General features: G+C 49.6%; 1 protein-coding gene across 5 annotated transcripts in view; it reads left to right on the forward strand.

Annotated features, from left to right (window-relative positions):
• Nucleotides 1-14,055, forward strand: part of lrp6 (low density lipoprotein receptor-related protein 6) — a 32,407-nt gene extending 18,352 nt beyond the window's left edge. For 2 of the 5 annotated variants that reach the window (XM_061762602.1, XM_061762605.1), the window contains 13 exons: nucleotides 270-496; nucleotides 3,784-3,968; nucleotides 4,724-5,050; nucleotides 5,179-5,381; nucleotides 5,620-5,807; nucleotides 7,318-7,508; nucleotides 9,363-9,572; nucleotides 10,434-10,559; nucleotides 10,637-10,876; nucleotides 11,293-11,703; nucleotides 11,777-11,913; nucleotides 12,062-12,159; nucleotides 12,783-14,055. In XM_061762602.1, coding sequence (XP_061618586.1) covers nucleotides 270-496; nucleotides 3,784-3,968; nucleotides 4,724-5,050; nucleotides 5,179-5,381; nucleotides 5,620-5,807; nucleotides 7,318-7,508; nucleotides 9,363-9,572; nucleotides 10,434-10,559; nucleotides 10,637-10,876; nucleotides 11,293-11,703; nucleotides 11,777-11,913; nucleotides 12,062-12,159; nucleotides 12,783-13,098 — 2,859 coding nt within the window. In that variant the 3' untranslated portion in view covers nucleotides 13,099-14,055. Of the gene's footprint in view, nucleotides 1-269; nucleotides 497-3,783; nucleotides 3,969-4,723; nucleotides 5,051-5,178; nucleotides 5,382-5,619; nucleotides 5,808-7,317; nucleotides 7,509-9,288; nucleotides 9,573-10,433; nucleotides 10,560-10,636; nucleotides 10,877-11,292; nucleotides 11,704-11,776; nucleotides 11,914-12,061; nucleotides 12,160-12,782 lie in introns of all 5 variants that reach the window. The other 3 variants (XM_061762606.1, XM_061762603.1, XM_061762604.1) reach the window with 3 other exon arrangements.
• Nucleotides 14,056-14,649: the final 594 nt, after the last annotated feature.

Below are 14,649 nucleotides of genomic sequence, written 5' to 3' on the forward strand. Positions count from 1 at the left end.
ACGTGCAGGTTTGTTTCTGTGGGGGGGGGGAGTTTGTGCGTATGTGTTTTTAGAGGGTGTGTGTGTGTGTTTATGTATTGTGTGTACATGTTTTTTTTTTAGTGTTTGTGTTGTTGTTGTGTGTGTGTGTGTTTCTCAGTGGGCATTTGTTATTCAGCATGTGTGTTTGTGTGGATGCGCAGTTGTATGTTGTTGCTTGTGTGCGTTTGTTGATTTGTGTGAGAAGTGCAAGTATAAACAAGTAAAAAAGTTTGCGTCTGTCCTTGCAGACCATCAGCCGGGCCTTCATGAACGGCAGCGCCCTGGAGCACGTGGTGGAGTTCGGGCTGGACTACCCCGAGGGCATGGCGGTGGACTGGTTGGGGAAGAACCTGTACTGGGCCGACACGGGCACCAACCGCATCGAGGTGGCCAAACTGGACGGGCAGCACCGGCAGGTCCTGGTCTGGAAGGACTTGGACAGCCCACGGGCTCTGGCTCTGGACCCGGCTGAAGGGTGAGCAGGGGGTCCGCAGTCGGGTCCAGTGTTGTCACGATAGCAACATTTCCACCTCGATACCGTGCGCGGAGAAAGTACCGATGTGGAAACGATACCTACATGAGGAAAAGTCCAATCATAGATGGCAAAATGTGGAAGCAAAGCAAAGCAAATTTATTTATATAGCGCATTTCATACACAAGGTAACTCAGTGCGCTTTACATGATGATACGCATTTCAAAACAAAGACAAAAAACTGCTTATAAACATTTAAAACAAAGAGAAATGTAATTTAAAAGTGGAAATGCTCGAAGAAGCATGGGGAAAAGAAAGAGTTTTTAACTTGGACTTCAAAACATGCACACTTGGTGGCTGACGTCACTTCTGTTGGCAACTTATTCCATTTGTGTGCAGCATAATAGCCAAATGCTGCTTCACCATGTTTGCTTTGGACTCTGGGGTCCACTATTTGACCTGCGTCTGTCGATCTCAGAGCCCTACTGGGTTTATATTCAATGAGCATTTCATTCATGTATTCCGTTTAGTGCTTTATAGACCAGTAGCAGACCTTACAAATCAATCTATTCTAAAGCTGACTGGAAGCCATTGTAAAGAATTTAGAGCATTCTGAATGAGCTGCAGCTGTTTAATGCTCTTTTTGGGGAGTCCAGTCAGAAGACCATTACAATAGTCAAGTCTACTTGAGATGTAAGCATGGATGCGCTTCTCCTGGTCTGCTTGACACATGCAAACCTTCTCACTCTGGGTATGTTCTTCAGATGGTAGAAGGCAGTTTTAGTCATTGTTCTGATAGGACTGTTGAAAGTCAGCTCGGAATCTGTCAGAAAGCCAAGGTTTCGGACTTGGTCTTTGGTTTTTAAAGAGAGTTACTCCAGGTATTTACTAACAGCAATCCTCTTTTCTTTATTGCCCAAAACAATTATCTCAGTTTTATTGTGGTTGAATTGAAGAACATTTTGGCTCATCCAGTTATCTGTTTTAGACCGTGACACAACACCTCAATTGAACTGTAGTCATCTGGAGACACTACGAGATATAACTGTGTGTCATCTGCATATCTGTGATACTCAAAATCAAAGTTCTGAAGAATTTGACCCATGGGTAGCATATACAGGCTGAACAGGAGGGGTCCAAGAACTGATCCTTGAGGGACCCCATAGGTCATTGCCATTCGATGAGATTGAACACTTCCAATGGTTACCAAAGAACTCCTTTCCTGAACCATTTAAGGACTGTTCCATTTAGTCCTACCCACGTTTCCAACCTGTTCAGCAGTATCTTATGATCTACCGTATCAAAAGCCGCACGGAGGTCCGACAAGACCAGAATTGACACATTTCCCGAGTCAATATTCAACCTGATATCATTTCGCACTTTGATAAGAGCAGATTCTGTGCTTTGATGAGTTCGGAAATCTGATTTGAAATTTGTCAAAAAGTCCATTTCGGTTCAAGAAATTGCTGAGTTGATGAAAAAGAACTTTGTCAACAATCTTGGCTATGAAAGGGAGATTTGAGATGGGTCGATAGCCTGCTAACATGGATGCGTCCAGCGTTCTCTTTTGAGCATAGGCTTAATGGCAGCTTAGGAAACTCCCCTGACTGAAGTGAGCAATTGATTATTTGCTGATTGTCTTAGTTGTAATACGAGCAACAACATTTATGACATTTGAGATTTTACAGGTGAAATTCTCCAAAAGTTAATCAACTGTCTCAGCATTCACAGTTTGTGGCACAGCAATGGTCTCCATAAACTTAGCGGCGGTACTCTCATTTATGTACCTTTTCTTCGTAGACATAGAGGTTGTCTGAACTTTTGGAAGAATCTGTCATTCAAAGAATACACAAAAGCCATATACTTCATGTCAATTGATTAGAATTTCAACATCCTGAGTGATGACCAGGTCTAAGATGTGACCTTGAGTGTGGTTTGGACTCATGTTGAGATGTTAAGAGAGGTCAACTGTGTCTAGTGTCGCAGAGAGGTCTTGAGATTTTTTTTCCCATGTTATTGTCAACATGAATGGTAAAGTCTCCTGTTATGACAAAAGAGTAGGACAATTCCAATGAAGTTGGGACCTTGTGTTCAACATAAATAAAAACAGAATACAAAGGTTTTCAAATCATGTTCAACCTAGATTTCATCGAATACACGACAAAGACGAGATATTCAATGTTCAAACTGAGGTTCAAACTTTGTTTTGAGGAAATGATCATGAACTTCGAATTTGATGGCTGCAACACGTTCCAAAACAGCTGGCACAGGCGGCAACAAAAGTTGAGGAATGCTCATCCAACACCTCAGGTGAACAGGCTCATTGGGAACGGGTGGGTGCCATGATTGCTTCCCTCAATTGCGCACTCATTCCCAAGCAAAGATGGGGCGAGGTTCACCTCTTTGTCAACAAGTGCGTGACAATATACTCGAACGGTTTAAGGACAATGTTGCTCAACGTACAATTGCGAGGAATTGAGGGATTTCATCATCCACGGCGAAAAACGACATTGAACGCCCGTGACCTTCGATCCCTCAGGCGGCACTGCATCACAAACCGACACAATGTGTACCGCGTGGGCTCGGGAACACTTCAGAAAACCGACGTCAGTCGATGCAGTTCGGCGCTCCATCCGTAAGTGCAACTTGAAACTCTACTATGCGAAGCAAAAGCCGTTTGTCAACAACACCCAGAAACGCCGCCGGCTTCTCGGGGCCCGAGCTCATCGAAGATGGACTGACGCAAAGTGGAGAAGTGTTCTGTGGTCCGACGAGTCCCAATTTCCTGGAAAAGACCCCGCAGATGTCAATCAGATTCGCAGATAAGGTTCTTCATGGGTGGAGGAGGGGCCCCCGTCACATCTTAGTGGACGGTGGTTTCAGGCGAGGGGGGATGGGAGGAAGATTCCAATATTGACGATAGTCTTCATCATGTCCGTCACACCCGGCAGAGATTCGGCAACTCGAGAGGGAGTTTTGCGTTGGGCTTTGCTCCAACGGCTCATCTCATTTGTCATTTGCTCCTCCGATTGTTTGGATGACGCTGATGAATAATCCGTCTGCCCCTCGTGTCCTTTTATCTCCTGTTCCTCCTTTCTGGAAGTATTATTATTATTTGTTTTATGATTTGAAATAATACTGCGCAGTGGAGGATATTACATATCATTTTTAGAGATCTCTTGGTGAAAAAAAATAAAATAAAAAGACAGCAGTTCTGCTATTACCGCAGTACTTTTCCAGTGTGGGTGTCAGGCGGTTCTGTTGGCTCACGCGTGCGGTGTCCTCCTCAGCTACATGTACTGGACCGAGTGGGGCGGTAAGCCGAAGATCGACCGAGCGGCGATGGACGGAAGCGGGCGCATCACTCTGGTGGCGGACGTGGGCCGAGCCAACGGACTCACCATCGACTACGCCGAGCGGCGCCTGTACTGGACCGACCTGGACACCACGCTCATCGAGTCGGCCAACATGCTGGGTAATGGCCGATCGCGCGATTCGACGCGCTGCCTCTCGGGACTCGGAAAAGAATCGCTCCTTTTTGGAGTGCGCTTTTCGTTCAGGTGGTCAATAGCAAGTGAAAACTTGGTCCAGACAGTTAACGAATGAAAACTAGTTGCAGACGGTCTGCAATTGATAAAAACTCGTCACAGGCAATCAGCAAGAAGAAGAAGAAGAAGAAGAAGAAGAACCACCTTTTACTATCATGAACTTGCATGCATGTACACAAAATGTGTTGTCTGCATTTAACCCATCACAGTGAACACACACACAAGTTAGTGGAACACACTAGAGCAGGGGGCGGCCGAAGATCGGTGTCTTGCTCAAGGACACCGCAGCCGTGAGTCCGGGGGATGTTGGCGGATGGTCCGGTCGGGGTCTTGAACCTAGGGGGCAGGCGATGGATGATCTTAACCATTGGGCCACGGCTGCCCAGAAGAAGTGTTCCCATACCGGGAGTCAACTCGTGAAAACTAGTAGCGCACGGTTGGCAGTTAATGAAAACTTGTTGCAGGCGGTCAACAACGAATGAAAACCCATCTCAGACGGTCAACTAATGACAACGAGTTGTGGACGGTTGACTACTAATAAACTAGTTGCAGACAGGTCACCGACGAATGAAAACTAGTTAGACGATCATCAACGAATAAACTAGTCGCAGAATGAGTCTGACACCGCGGCCGAATCTCAAAGCTTGTTGCGCCTTCGCACTTGTTTTCTTTTTGTTTCCAGGTCAGGACCGAGAGGTGATCGCCGACGACCTCCCGCACCCGTTCGGCCTGACCCAGTACCAAGACTACATCTACTGGACCGACTGGAGCCAGCGCAGCATCGAGCGAGCCAACAAGACGAGCGGACAGAACCGCACCGTGATCCAGGGCCACCTGGACTACGTCATGGACATCCTGGTGTTCCACTCGTCCCGCCAGGGCGGATGGAACGCTTGCGCCTCCACCAACGGGCACTGCTCGCACCTGTGCCTGGCCGTCCCTGTCAGCGGCTTCGTGTGCGGCTGTCCCGCCCACTTCTCGCTCAACTACGACAACAAGACCTGCAACGGTGAGTTGTCGCGGCGTGCGTACGCACTGACGTTATTGTCGTCATGTCGCGTTTGATGCCACGATTGTTTTCCGTTGTGCTTTTGTCGTGTTTTAAACCGGGTCGACGCGAATGTCGTCGTGTTTCAGCGCCGACGTCCTTCCTGCTGTTCAGCCAGAAGACGGCCATCAACCGCATGGTGATGGACGAGCAGCAGAGTCCCGACATCATCCTGCCCATCCACAACCTGAAGAACGTCCGCGCCATCGACTACGACCCGCTGGACAAGCAGCTGTACTGGATCGACTCCAAGCAGAACGTCGTTCGGCGTGCTCAGGAGGACGGCAACCAGGCGGGTTCAACTTGGGGGGAGTCATCTTTCCACTTGGGGATCGTTTTAAAAAAAAACATTTTGTAGAATTGCGCTATTTTTAAAATGGCTCTGCTGCTGGCAAATAGTATAAAGCCAGACTTTTTGGTTGGAGGGTTATATCAAGCGAAATGATACGTGTAGGAAGCGGTAGCGAAGCAGTCGTGGTCCAGAAGTTTGTGTAACGTGCGGTGTCTCTCCTTTGTGTTTGTGTCAGCAGAGCATGACGGTGGTGTCGGGCACCCAGCTGTACGACCTGAGCATCGACATCTACAGCCGTTTCATCTACTGGACCAGCGAGCTCACCAACGTCATCAACGTCACGCGCACCGACGGCGGGCGCGTGGGCGTCGTGCTGAGGGGCCTGCACGACAAGCCGCGCGCCATCGTGGTCAACCCCGAGAGAGGGTGAGTGTCCGCCTACGGTGGCTTTATATTGGACAGGGCTTTGGCCTTTGAGTTTTTGAGCGAATACGAGGGGATAGTTTACAACAGAAAATGGCAAACAGGTGAATTTGCAAATCGTTGATAATGCGGGGGGGCACCACAAACATTGAAGCCACTCTTTTACACTCACGGAGCAGCAACACACACATACAGAGCCTGCGGCAACACTCGCAGGTATATTCCATCTGCGACGTGGAAACGAGGTGAGTTGGGGACCGGCCTGCTCTGCCTCTTCTTCTTGCTCTTCATTCCACTGCATCTCTTCCAGTCGAGCTCAGTACTGCCTGGCATGTTGTGGCACACGGTGGTACTACACTGAAGGTGCCAAACTCTAAATTCGGAAGTCTTCAAAAATGAAATCATGCGGAAGCGTTTGTTTTTTTTGAAATGTCGGTAAGTAGAGGCGTGCCTGTTCACTGGAAAAAGCCATCAAAAAGGATGGCTTGAAAATCTGCGACGTAGCGGGAGGCACGAACGATGAACCTCGGGGGAACACCGCAGCGCCGCTTCAAGAGCTTCACACGTGAAAGTCATTTCAAAGATTTATAGATGGAAAGATTGGCCCGCCAAGGCCTCTCCAGGAGAGCGCCCGCTGCTCTCTGCCAGGAAACTTTGAAAGATTTGAACATGTTTTTGTGCAGGTCCTTTTTTTTTTTTTTTTTTTTCCCCCTTTTCTTTTTGTTTCCTCTTCACGTCTCGTTGTTTATTCTCCAGCTCGGGCCGCGGCCCGCCCGCTCGTTTGTTTGGCGTGGTAATTGCCGCCTTCGCTTCGGGCTGAGGTCCGACCAGTAATCTGCGTGCAGTTTGCAGATGAAGTTTGCAGATGTTGCGCTTAGCCTCCAACATTCCACAAGCAAAACATCTAAGCAGGCCAGGAACAAGAAGAAGAAAAGTCTCATGAGATACGTCCGAAGTCTGGCCGCTGGCCTGTAGCACGTACTACAAATAACATTTGACACAGGTCGTTCAACTTATTGAAATTATTTTTGTTCGTCTTTGATATTTGGCGGCACGCTGCGCGACTGGTTAGCACGTCTGCCTCACAGTTCTGAGGTTGCGGGTTGAAATCCAGCCTCGCCTGTGTGGAGTTTGCATGTTCTCCCCGTGCCTGTGTGGGTTTTCTCCGGGTAGTCCGGTTTCCTCCCACATTCCAAAAACATTCATGGTAGGTGCATTGAAGACTCTAAATTGTCCGTAGGTGTGTGTGTGTGTGTTAATGGTTATTTGTTTCTATGTGCCCTGCGATTGGCTGACGAGCATATATATATATATATATATATATATATATATATATAGACACATTGTGTAAGTGAGATGTCACAAAAATACGACAAACTTTCTGCTCTGTGACTGAACACCAAGCTGAGATTGAGATTGCTTCCTTCGTCCTTTCAACATGTTGAATTGGTTTTGTGCTGATGGTGAAGATAGAACGGGCGGAGGCGATTTCTTACGCCATGTGTTTGATCAGGTACATGTACTTCACCAACCTCCTGGAGCGCTCGCCCACCATCGAGCGCGCGGCGCTGGACGGGACGGAGCGTGAGGTTCTTTTCTTCAGCGGGCTGGGCAAACCGGTGGCTCTAGCTGTGGACAACGAGCTGGGCAAGCTCTTCTGGGTGGACTCGGACCTGCGGCGCATCGAGGGCAGCGACCTGTCAGGTACGGGCCGCGCGCCGTTCGCGACGTCCCGCTGTCAATGTCAGCAGAGGGAGAGAGCTGAAGTTGGCCCGGCGATTCTCTGGCCGCGTACTCGTGCTTCTGTGGCCGCTTTGCAGCGAATCTCTGGGGCCCCGCGCGGGCCTCCTGGAATGTCAGCCATGTGCGCAGGAATGCTGGCGGGACAAATTGGGGTTACGAGGACCACTTCCTGTCCTCGGCTCCCCTTAACCCTGTAAGGCCTAAAGCCCCTTAAAATCGTCTACGGAAAATTTTAACTTTCAATCTTTATTCGTACTTCTTGACGAAACAAAACAAAATCAAAAATCGATATCCATGTGTGATTTTCAATGTATGGCCTATTTTAAGCAGGGTTCTTAAACGACCGTACGTCAGCGGAAAGCCAACTGGTGAATGAGTGGATTATCTCGGCCATGCATGTATTGCATCGTGCCGTTGAGTGCGGGCATACGTTCAAGAGCCACTTTTAGTAGGTCAAAGAGGCGCCATGTCGAGACTCAAGGAAAAGGTGTTTTTGATAGTAGTTTCTCCCCTTCCTTTAAACATTTAAAACCACTTTTCAAAGTATTTCTAGTCCGAGTCATGATGTAATATGAGGAGTCCTTTTTAAAGTCCAGTATTCCTTCGTTCTCTCTCTCCAAATAAGAGGCATAGCGTGCTTGCTTCTAGCAGTTTGTCCCTTCCAGTTGAAGTTCATAAAAAGAGAGAATTAAACATCGTGTGTGTGTATATATATGTGTGTGTGTATATATATATATGTGTATGTATATATGTGTGTGTATATATATGTGTGTGTATATATATATATGTGTATATATGTGTGTGTATATATATATATGTGTATGTGTATATATATGTGTGTGTATATATATGTGTATATATATATGTGTATATGTATACGTATATATATATGTATATATGTGTATATGTATATGTGTATATATATGTGTATATGTATATGTGTATATATATATGTATGTGTATATGTATACGTATATATATATATATATATATATGTATATATATATGTATATATATATGTATATGTATATATGTATGTATATGTGTATATATATATATATATATGTGTGTGTATATGTATGTATGTGTATATATATATATGTATGTATGTGTATATATATATATATATATATGTATGTATATATATATATATACACCTAACATATAATGTGACGTGCCATAAAATGGGCTTAGAGAAATTAGCATAACTGTTACGGTAATTACAAATCTATTGATGGTCAGAAGGGGCCGTAGGCGGAGAATGGCCGCCACGCTTCTGTCAGACTGCCCCCTGCAGGGCAGCTGTGGCTATATAAGTAGCTTAGCACCGCCAGGTTTAACTGTGGAGTGAATGAATAATGTGTGTAATTGTAAAGCGTCTGTGAGTGTCGAGAAAAGTGCTATATAAGTGTAATTTATTCTGAATATGACCCTTCGGAGAAGTGCACCCACAGAGCACCAACACAGACAAACGGAGCAAACGACATTACCGGTATTCACTGCTCCGTTAGAAAAACCGATGACTAATGGGAGCTGGCAAGTTTTGGCGCAGCAAAGGCAAGCAACTCGAAAAGGGGACTTGCCTGTATGCTGTCTTGAAAGCCCAATAAGGAGGATTGCTTCAAACGTGGTGTGTCGCTGTAAGTGGTTCGAGCTTTTTCACGGTAACCCCAACTAGGACGTGTCCCGCGATGAAAAGCCGTTTGACGCCGTGGGCTCCTCCCGCTCTGCCCCTCCTCAGCTCCTCACCTGTTTTGTCGCCCGTGTTCCCGACCGCCTTGTTTTTGTCGGGTCCCCGCCCCCCTTCCTCGCCAGGCGCCAACCGCGTGGTGATCGCCGACTCCAACATCCTGCAACCGGTCGGCCTGACGGTGTTCGGCAAGCACCTGTACTGGATCGACAAGCAGCAGCAGATGATCGAGCGCGTGGACAAGACCACGCGCGAGGGCCGCACCAAGATCCAGGCCCGCATCGCCTACCTCAGCGACATCCACGCCGTGCACGAGCTCGACATGAGGGAGTACAGTGAGTCGTGCGGATTTTGGACCTTTGGCCTTTCGTTCATGTCGACATTCTAGGCCTGGACTCCTGCCGTTTGTGTCACCGCTTGTGTCCCCCGGTGGTCGTCACGTTGCCCGCTGTGGCCGGTTAATTTTGTATCGTGACCAGCTGTTCACCAGCCGCAACTGGCAACAACAGCGACGACCATGCGACCGTCCCCACCAGAGACTGAAATAGGGAAACGTCGACTAAGTCACCGACCAACCAGTCAATCGGTTGAATCATTCGCCAGCCAGCCGATCAACTGACACCAACAAACGACCGACCATCTCATCAGTTGGTTAGCCTACCAATTGAACATCCAGTCAGTGGACTAATATGTCAATTGACCGGCCGACCAATTGACCGGTCATCAATTGACTGACTGATCAGCCACTCAATCTGTGAACTAACCTACCAAATCAACCGACTAAACATTGAGCCGCCAACCAACCGGCCACCCAATCGATTGACCAACCAATTCATCAATTGGCTAAATCTCCGAGCAATCACTGGACTGAGTGACCAACCCGGCAGCTAATCAAACAGCCAACCAATTGACCACCAAATCAGTTCCCCCCCCCCCCCAAATTGTCTGGGAACAAAACAAAACAAAAAAACAAAAGTCATTCACCAGCCCCAACTGGCAACAAGCCGCAGCATATGACCAACTAACTAACTAACTAACCAACCAACCAACCAACCTAACCAACCCACCAGAGACAGAAATAGGCCAACTGTTGACTTGAAAGTTTTGAAGCCTCTTTGGATTCGAGCCGAAGCGAGTCCAAATGAGGTGCTTTGCCATTCCGCCGACGTTGACGCGTGCTGGGTGTGGCGTGGCAGGTAAACACCCGTGCACGTGGGACAACGGCGGCTGTTCTCACATCTGCGTGGTCAAGGGCGACGGCACCACCCGCTGTTCCTGCCCCGTCCACTTGGTGCTGCTGCAGGACGAGCTGTCCTGCGGAGGTGATCGCTTTCCGACGCTTGTCCGTTCGCTCGTCCGTCGCCGCCCCCTCCCTGACCCGGCTTCCCGCCCCCTTCAGAGCCCCCCACGTGTTCTCCGGAGCAGTTCTCGTGCCGCTCCGGCGAGGTGGACTGCATCCCTCGGGCGTGGCGCTGCGACGGTTACCCCGAGTGCGACGACATCAGCGACGAGGCGGACTGCCCGGTCTGCTCGGAGAGCGAGTTCCAGTGCAACAGTCGCCAGTGCATCGACCTCGGCCTCAGGTGCAACGGCGAGGTCAACTGCCAGGACCGCTCCGACGAGAACGAGAAGTGCGAAGGTGAGACGGCGGGCGCCTTTGGTGGTTTTCGGGAGTCGCCGCTCGGGACGCGAACGGGTTCGAGTTGGCGACCGACCCTCGCGCGCCGACCGCTCCGCAGCTCATGAAAACGATGAGAACCGGTCGCGAGTAAGGAGAACCGGTCACCCGCAGCCGGCAACGACAGCCGGTCAAGTTGCCGACGGCCCGTGACGGGTTTTCGTCGGTTGCCGACCGTCGGCGTGGCTCGTTCCCTGCTCGGCGGGGTCGGGGGTTGCGGGCGTTTGTGGCGTCGGAGCGCTTCGGCGTGCCGGGGTCGGTCAGCAATTGCGGTTTGCCGCCGGTTGTCTCGTTTCACGCGCGTGACGGGCCTCCGCTCACCGCCGCTCATCTGGGGTCGGGCTTCATCTCTTTCCTGATGTTCGTCTGCCTTTCAGCGCGCTGCCCCTTAGACCAGTTCGCGTGCGCCAACGGCCAGTGCGTCGGCAAGCACAAGAAGTGCGACAATAACATGGACTGCGCGGACAGCTCGGACGAGATCGGCTGCTGTGAGACCTTCGTCGCGGGCGCGCGGCCTTCTTCTCCTCTTCCCGTTCTTCACGGTCTCGCTCTCCTTCCAGACCCCACGGAGGAGCCGCCCCCGCCCAACAACACCGTCGGCTCCATCGTGGGTGTGGTGATGGCGCTGTTCCTGGTGGGCGCCGTGTACTTCGTGTGCCAGCGCGTCCTGTGCCCTCAGATGAAAGACGACGGCGAGACGGTCACCAACGACTTCGTGGTGCACGGGCCGTCCTCGGTGCCCCTGGGTTACGTGCCGCACGCCGCCTCCTTGTCCAGCTCGCTGCCAGGTGAGACGGCGCCGGCCGCGCGGCGTCCGAGCGGGAAGGAAACCTAACCGCCTGCCGTCCGTTTGCGTGTCAGTCATGTCCGGAGGCAAGTCGGCGATCGGCTCCCTGAGCATCATGGGCGGGAGCAGCGGGCCTCCGTACGACCGCGCCCACATCACCGGCGCCTCGTCCAGCAGCTCGTCCAGCACCAAGGGCGCGTACTTCCCTCCGGTCAGAAGCCGCTTCACGCTCAAAATGCCAGGGGGGGAAAAAAAAAAAAACCCCCCCAAATTTCAAAGAAAAAGTCGTGCTGTATTCTTAAAAGAAGTCGTACATGGAAGGAAATAGCTTGTAAATGATGTGACGTTTGCTTTGCCAGATCCTGAACCCGCCTCCCTCCCCCGCCACCGTCCGCTCGCAGTACACGCTGGAGTTCGGCTACTCCTCCAACAGCCCGTCCACGCACCGATCCTACAGGTACGTGCGTCTCGCTTGGAGTCGGCCCGCTCCCCGGGCTCGCTTCTATCGCAAACACTTCCTTCGTCCATACTTTTGTTTCCCACCACAACTGTCACCTTCCCGGGATGGCAAAAACGTGGTACAGTTCCCCCAAAACGTTCTGTTATTTTTCAGGGGGGGAGTTTAAAATATATGAAATACTTTATGAAGTTGTAATTTTCAACATTTCCAAAAAGTCTATTTGTCAAGTCATGTTTACAAAAAAAGTTGTCTTTTTTTATATACGACTAAACATCCACACATAATTTTTTGAAATATATATATATATCCATCCATTTTCTGTCGCGCTTCTCCTCACGCGGGTCGCGGGTCGCGGGCGTGCTGGAGCCGATCCCAGCCGTCATCGGGCAGGAGGTTGCCAGCCAATTGCAGAATATTTCTTTCTAAAAATCGGATAAAAGTCATGGAAGTTAATGGAAGAAGTTATTGAAAAAAGTTGAATTCCCCCCCTCCCCAAAAGGTCGTGTATGGTCTTGAAAAGGTCACGTATTTGTGAAAGAGTTTGTTTTTCCCAAAACAGGAATGATTGTGCCAGGAAAAAAAAGTGCGCACCTTTGTAAGTCAGCCTTTGTTGTCCTCAGCTACCGGCCGTACACGTACCGCCACTTCGCCCCTCCCACCACGCCGTGCAGCACAGACGTGTGCGACAGCGACTACACGCCGGGCCGCCGCGCGCCGCTCAAGACGGTCGGCGCCCGCGCGCCGACGGGCGCCAAAGGTTACACCAGCGACCTCAACTACGACTCTGAGCCCTTCCCGCCGCCGCCCACGCCGCGCAGCCAGTACCTGTCGGCCGAGGAGAACTGCGAGAGCTGTCCGCCGTCGCCCTACACCGAGCGCAGCTACTCGCACCACCTCTACCCGCCCCCGCCCTCGCCCTGCACGGACTCGTCCTGAGCCCCTCGCCCCCGCCAGTGTAAATAGCAATTGTGCATAAATGAGGTTAAAAATGGGAACGCCAGGCCAGCTGCTGCGGAACATTTGTACATTGAAAAAGAGAAAAACATATTTATATATTTTCTATACAGTGTTTACTGATGATGATGATGATGCCATAGAGGTTTGTATTCAGACATTTGTACTTTTTTTTTTTTTTTTTTTTTTAAGAAAAGCTATTATTCAAATCACACACATAGAAGTTGCCTTAAAGGACACTACGCCAAATACGGAGCATCCGCCATTCCAGCCAGCTGCAGCCCCGCCCCCCCCCCCCACCACTACCACTTCCGACGGGACTGAACCCATAACGCAGCCATCTTGTGCCTGAGCGGTGGGACGGGAAGTATTTTTGTAGCACAACTTTGTGTATTTATAAGCTACACAGTATAAACAAGAAGACGAAGAAGTAGAAGAAACCTTGTAAAGCTGTCATTCCTATTTTTCTACGCACTCCGTCCCGCGCGCTCCTCTGTGGCGATGTAACGTGTACGTGATTGTGTAACTTGACAATCTCAACCTGTGGAAAGTTTGCCATCCAGACACGACGGGCAAGCGACGTCGCTCGGAACGACGGAACCGTGTCGAAGTACGCGGGATTGTTGGATTGGATGACCTTTGAACTTGAAGCTGTCATTCTTCCACCACGTTGTGACAAAGTTTGTGAAGCTGCTGGCTTGTTCTCGTTCGGAAGGTTCCAGAAAGTCCAAATGAATATGTCTCTCTTTTTTTTGTTTTTGTTTTTTGCAAGCACTTTTGTCTCTGGCTCGTCGTCTTTTCTAGTTTTCATGGCCGACCAACATTTGGTTCTCGGTGTGCATTTGGATCCGTTGTACACTGCGGCCCTCACGGCCGCCACCATAAGCTGCTCTTGTCCATTTTGTTCTTTCGTTCAACATAGAGTGACATTTTACTTCCTGCCGTGTCCGTGTCATTCATTCGTCCTCGCTCACTATTTTGCGGTTTGTCATTGGCGTCGAGAGTAACTAGTAAGTTATTTTTTCCCCCATTCAGTTATGGCAGTTCTCAATTGTCCCGCTTTGAAAAAGATGAAAGCTAGCGAGAGACTTGATTCATCTTGTGAGGGAAATGAGGTTGTCACAGCAGCAATATTCACAATTCCGACAAAGAAAAATAGTATGTTCCGGAAAACCCCAGCAATACGTGAAATTGCCAAGTTGCGTCATATAATGGCAATAGTTTTGTCCACTTGAGGTCACCGTGCACATGCTCTCAAACCCCCATGAATGAGCCCGCGAGGAGGCAATTTCCTGCCTGAAACACCGTCCCTCGCACTGGCGGTCTGAACAATGTCGTCAGCGAGAAGCATTGTGGGAACCCAGAATTCATTGCAGTCATGTTTTTAACCACAGTACTGTAGTTGTAGAAAATCAAGCTAAACATTGCTCTTGACTTGCGTGTTCCCTACGATATTGTGATGAGCGATTCGTCGGGCTCAAGCAGGTATTTGTGGATTGAATTCATCAAATTCTGACTGTGGCTTGTGTTTTG

This window comes from Phyllopteryx taeniolatus, chromosome 22, assembly GCF_024500385.1.
Source record: "Phyllopteryx taeniolatus isolate TA_2022b chromosome 22, UOR_Ptae_1.2, whole genome shotgun sequence".
Taxonomy (NCBI): domain Eukaryota; kingdom Metazoa; phylum Chordata; class Actinopteri; order Syngnathiformes; family Syngnathidae; genus Phyllopteryx; species Phyllopteryx taeniolatus.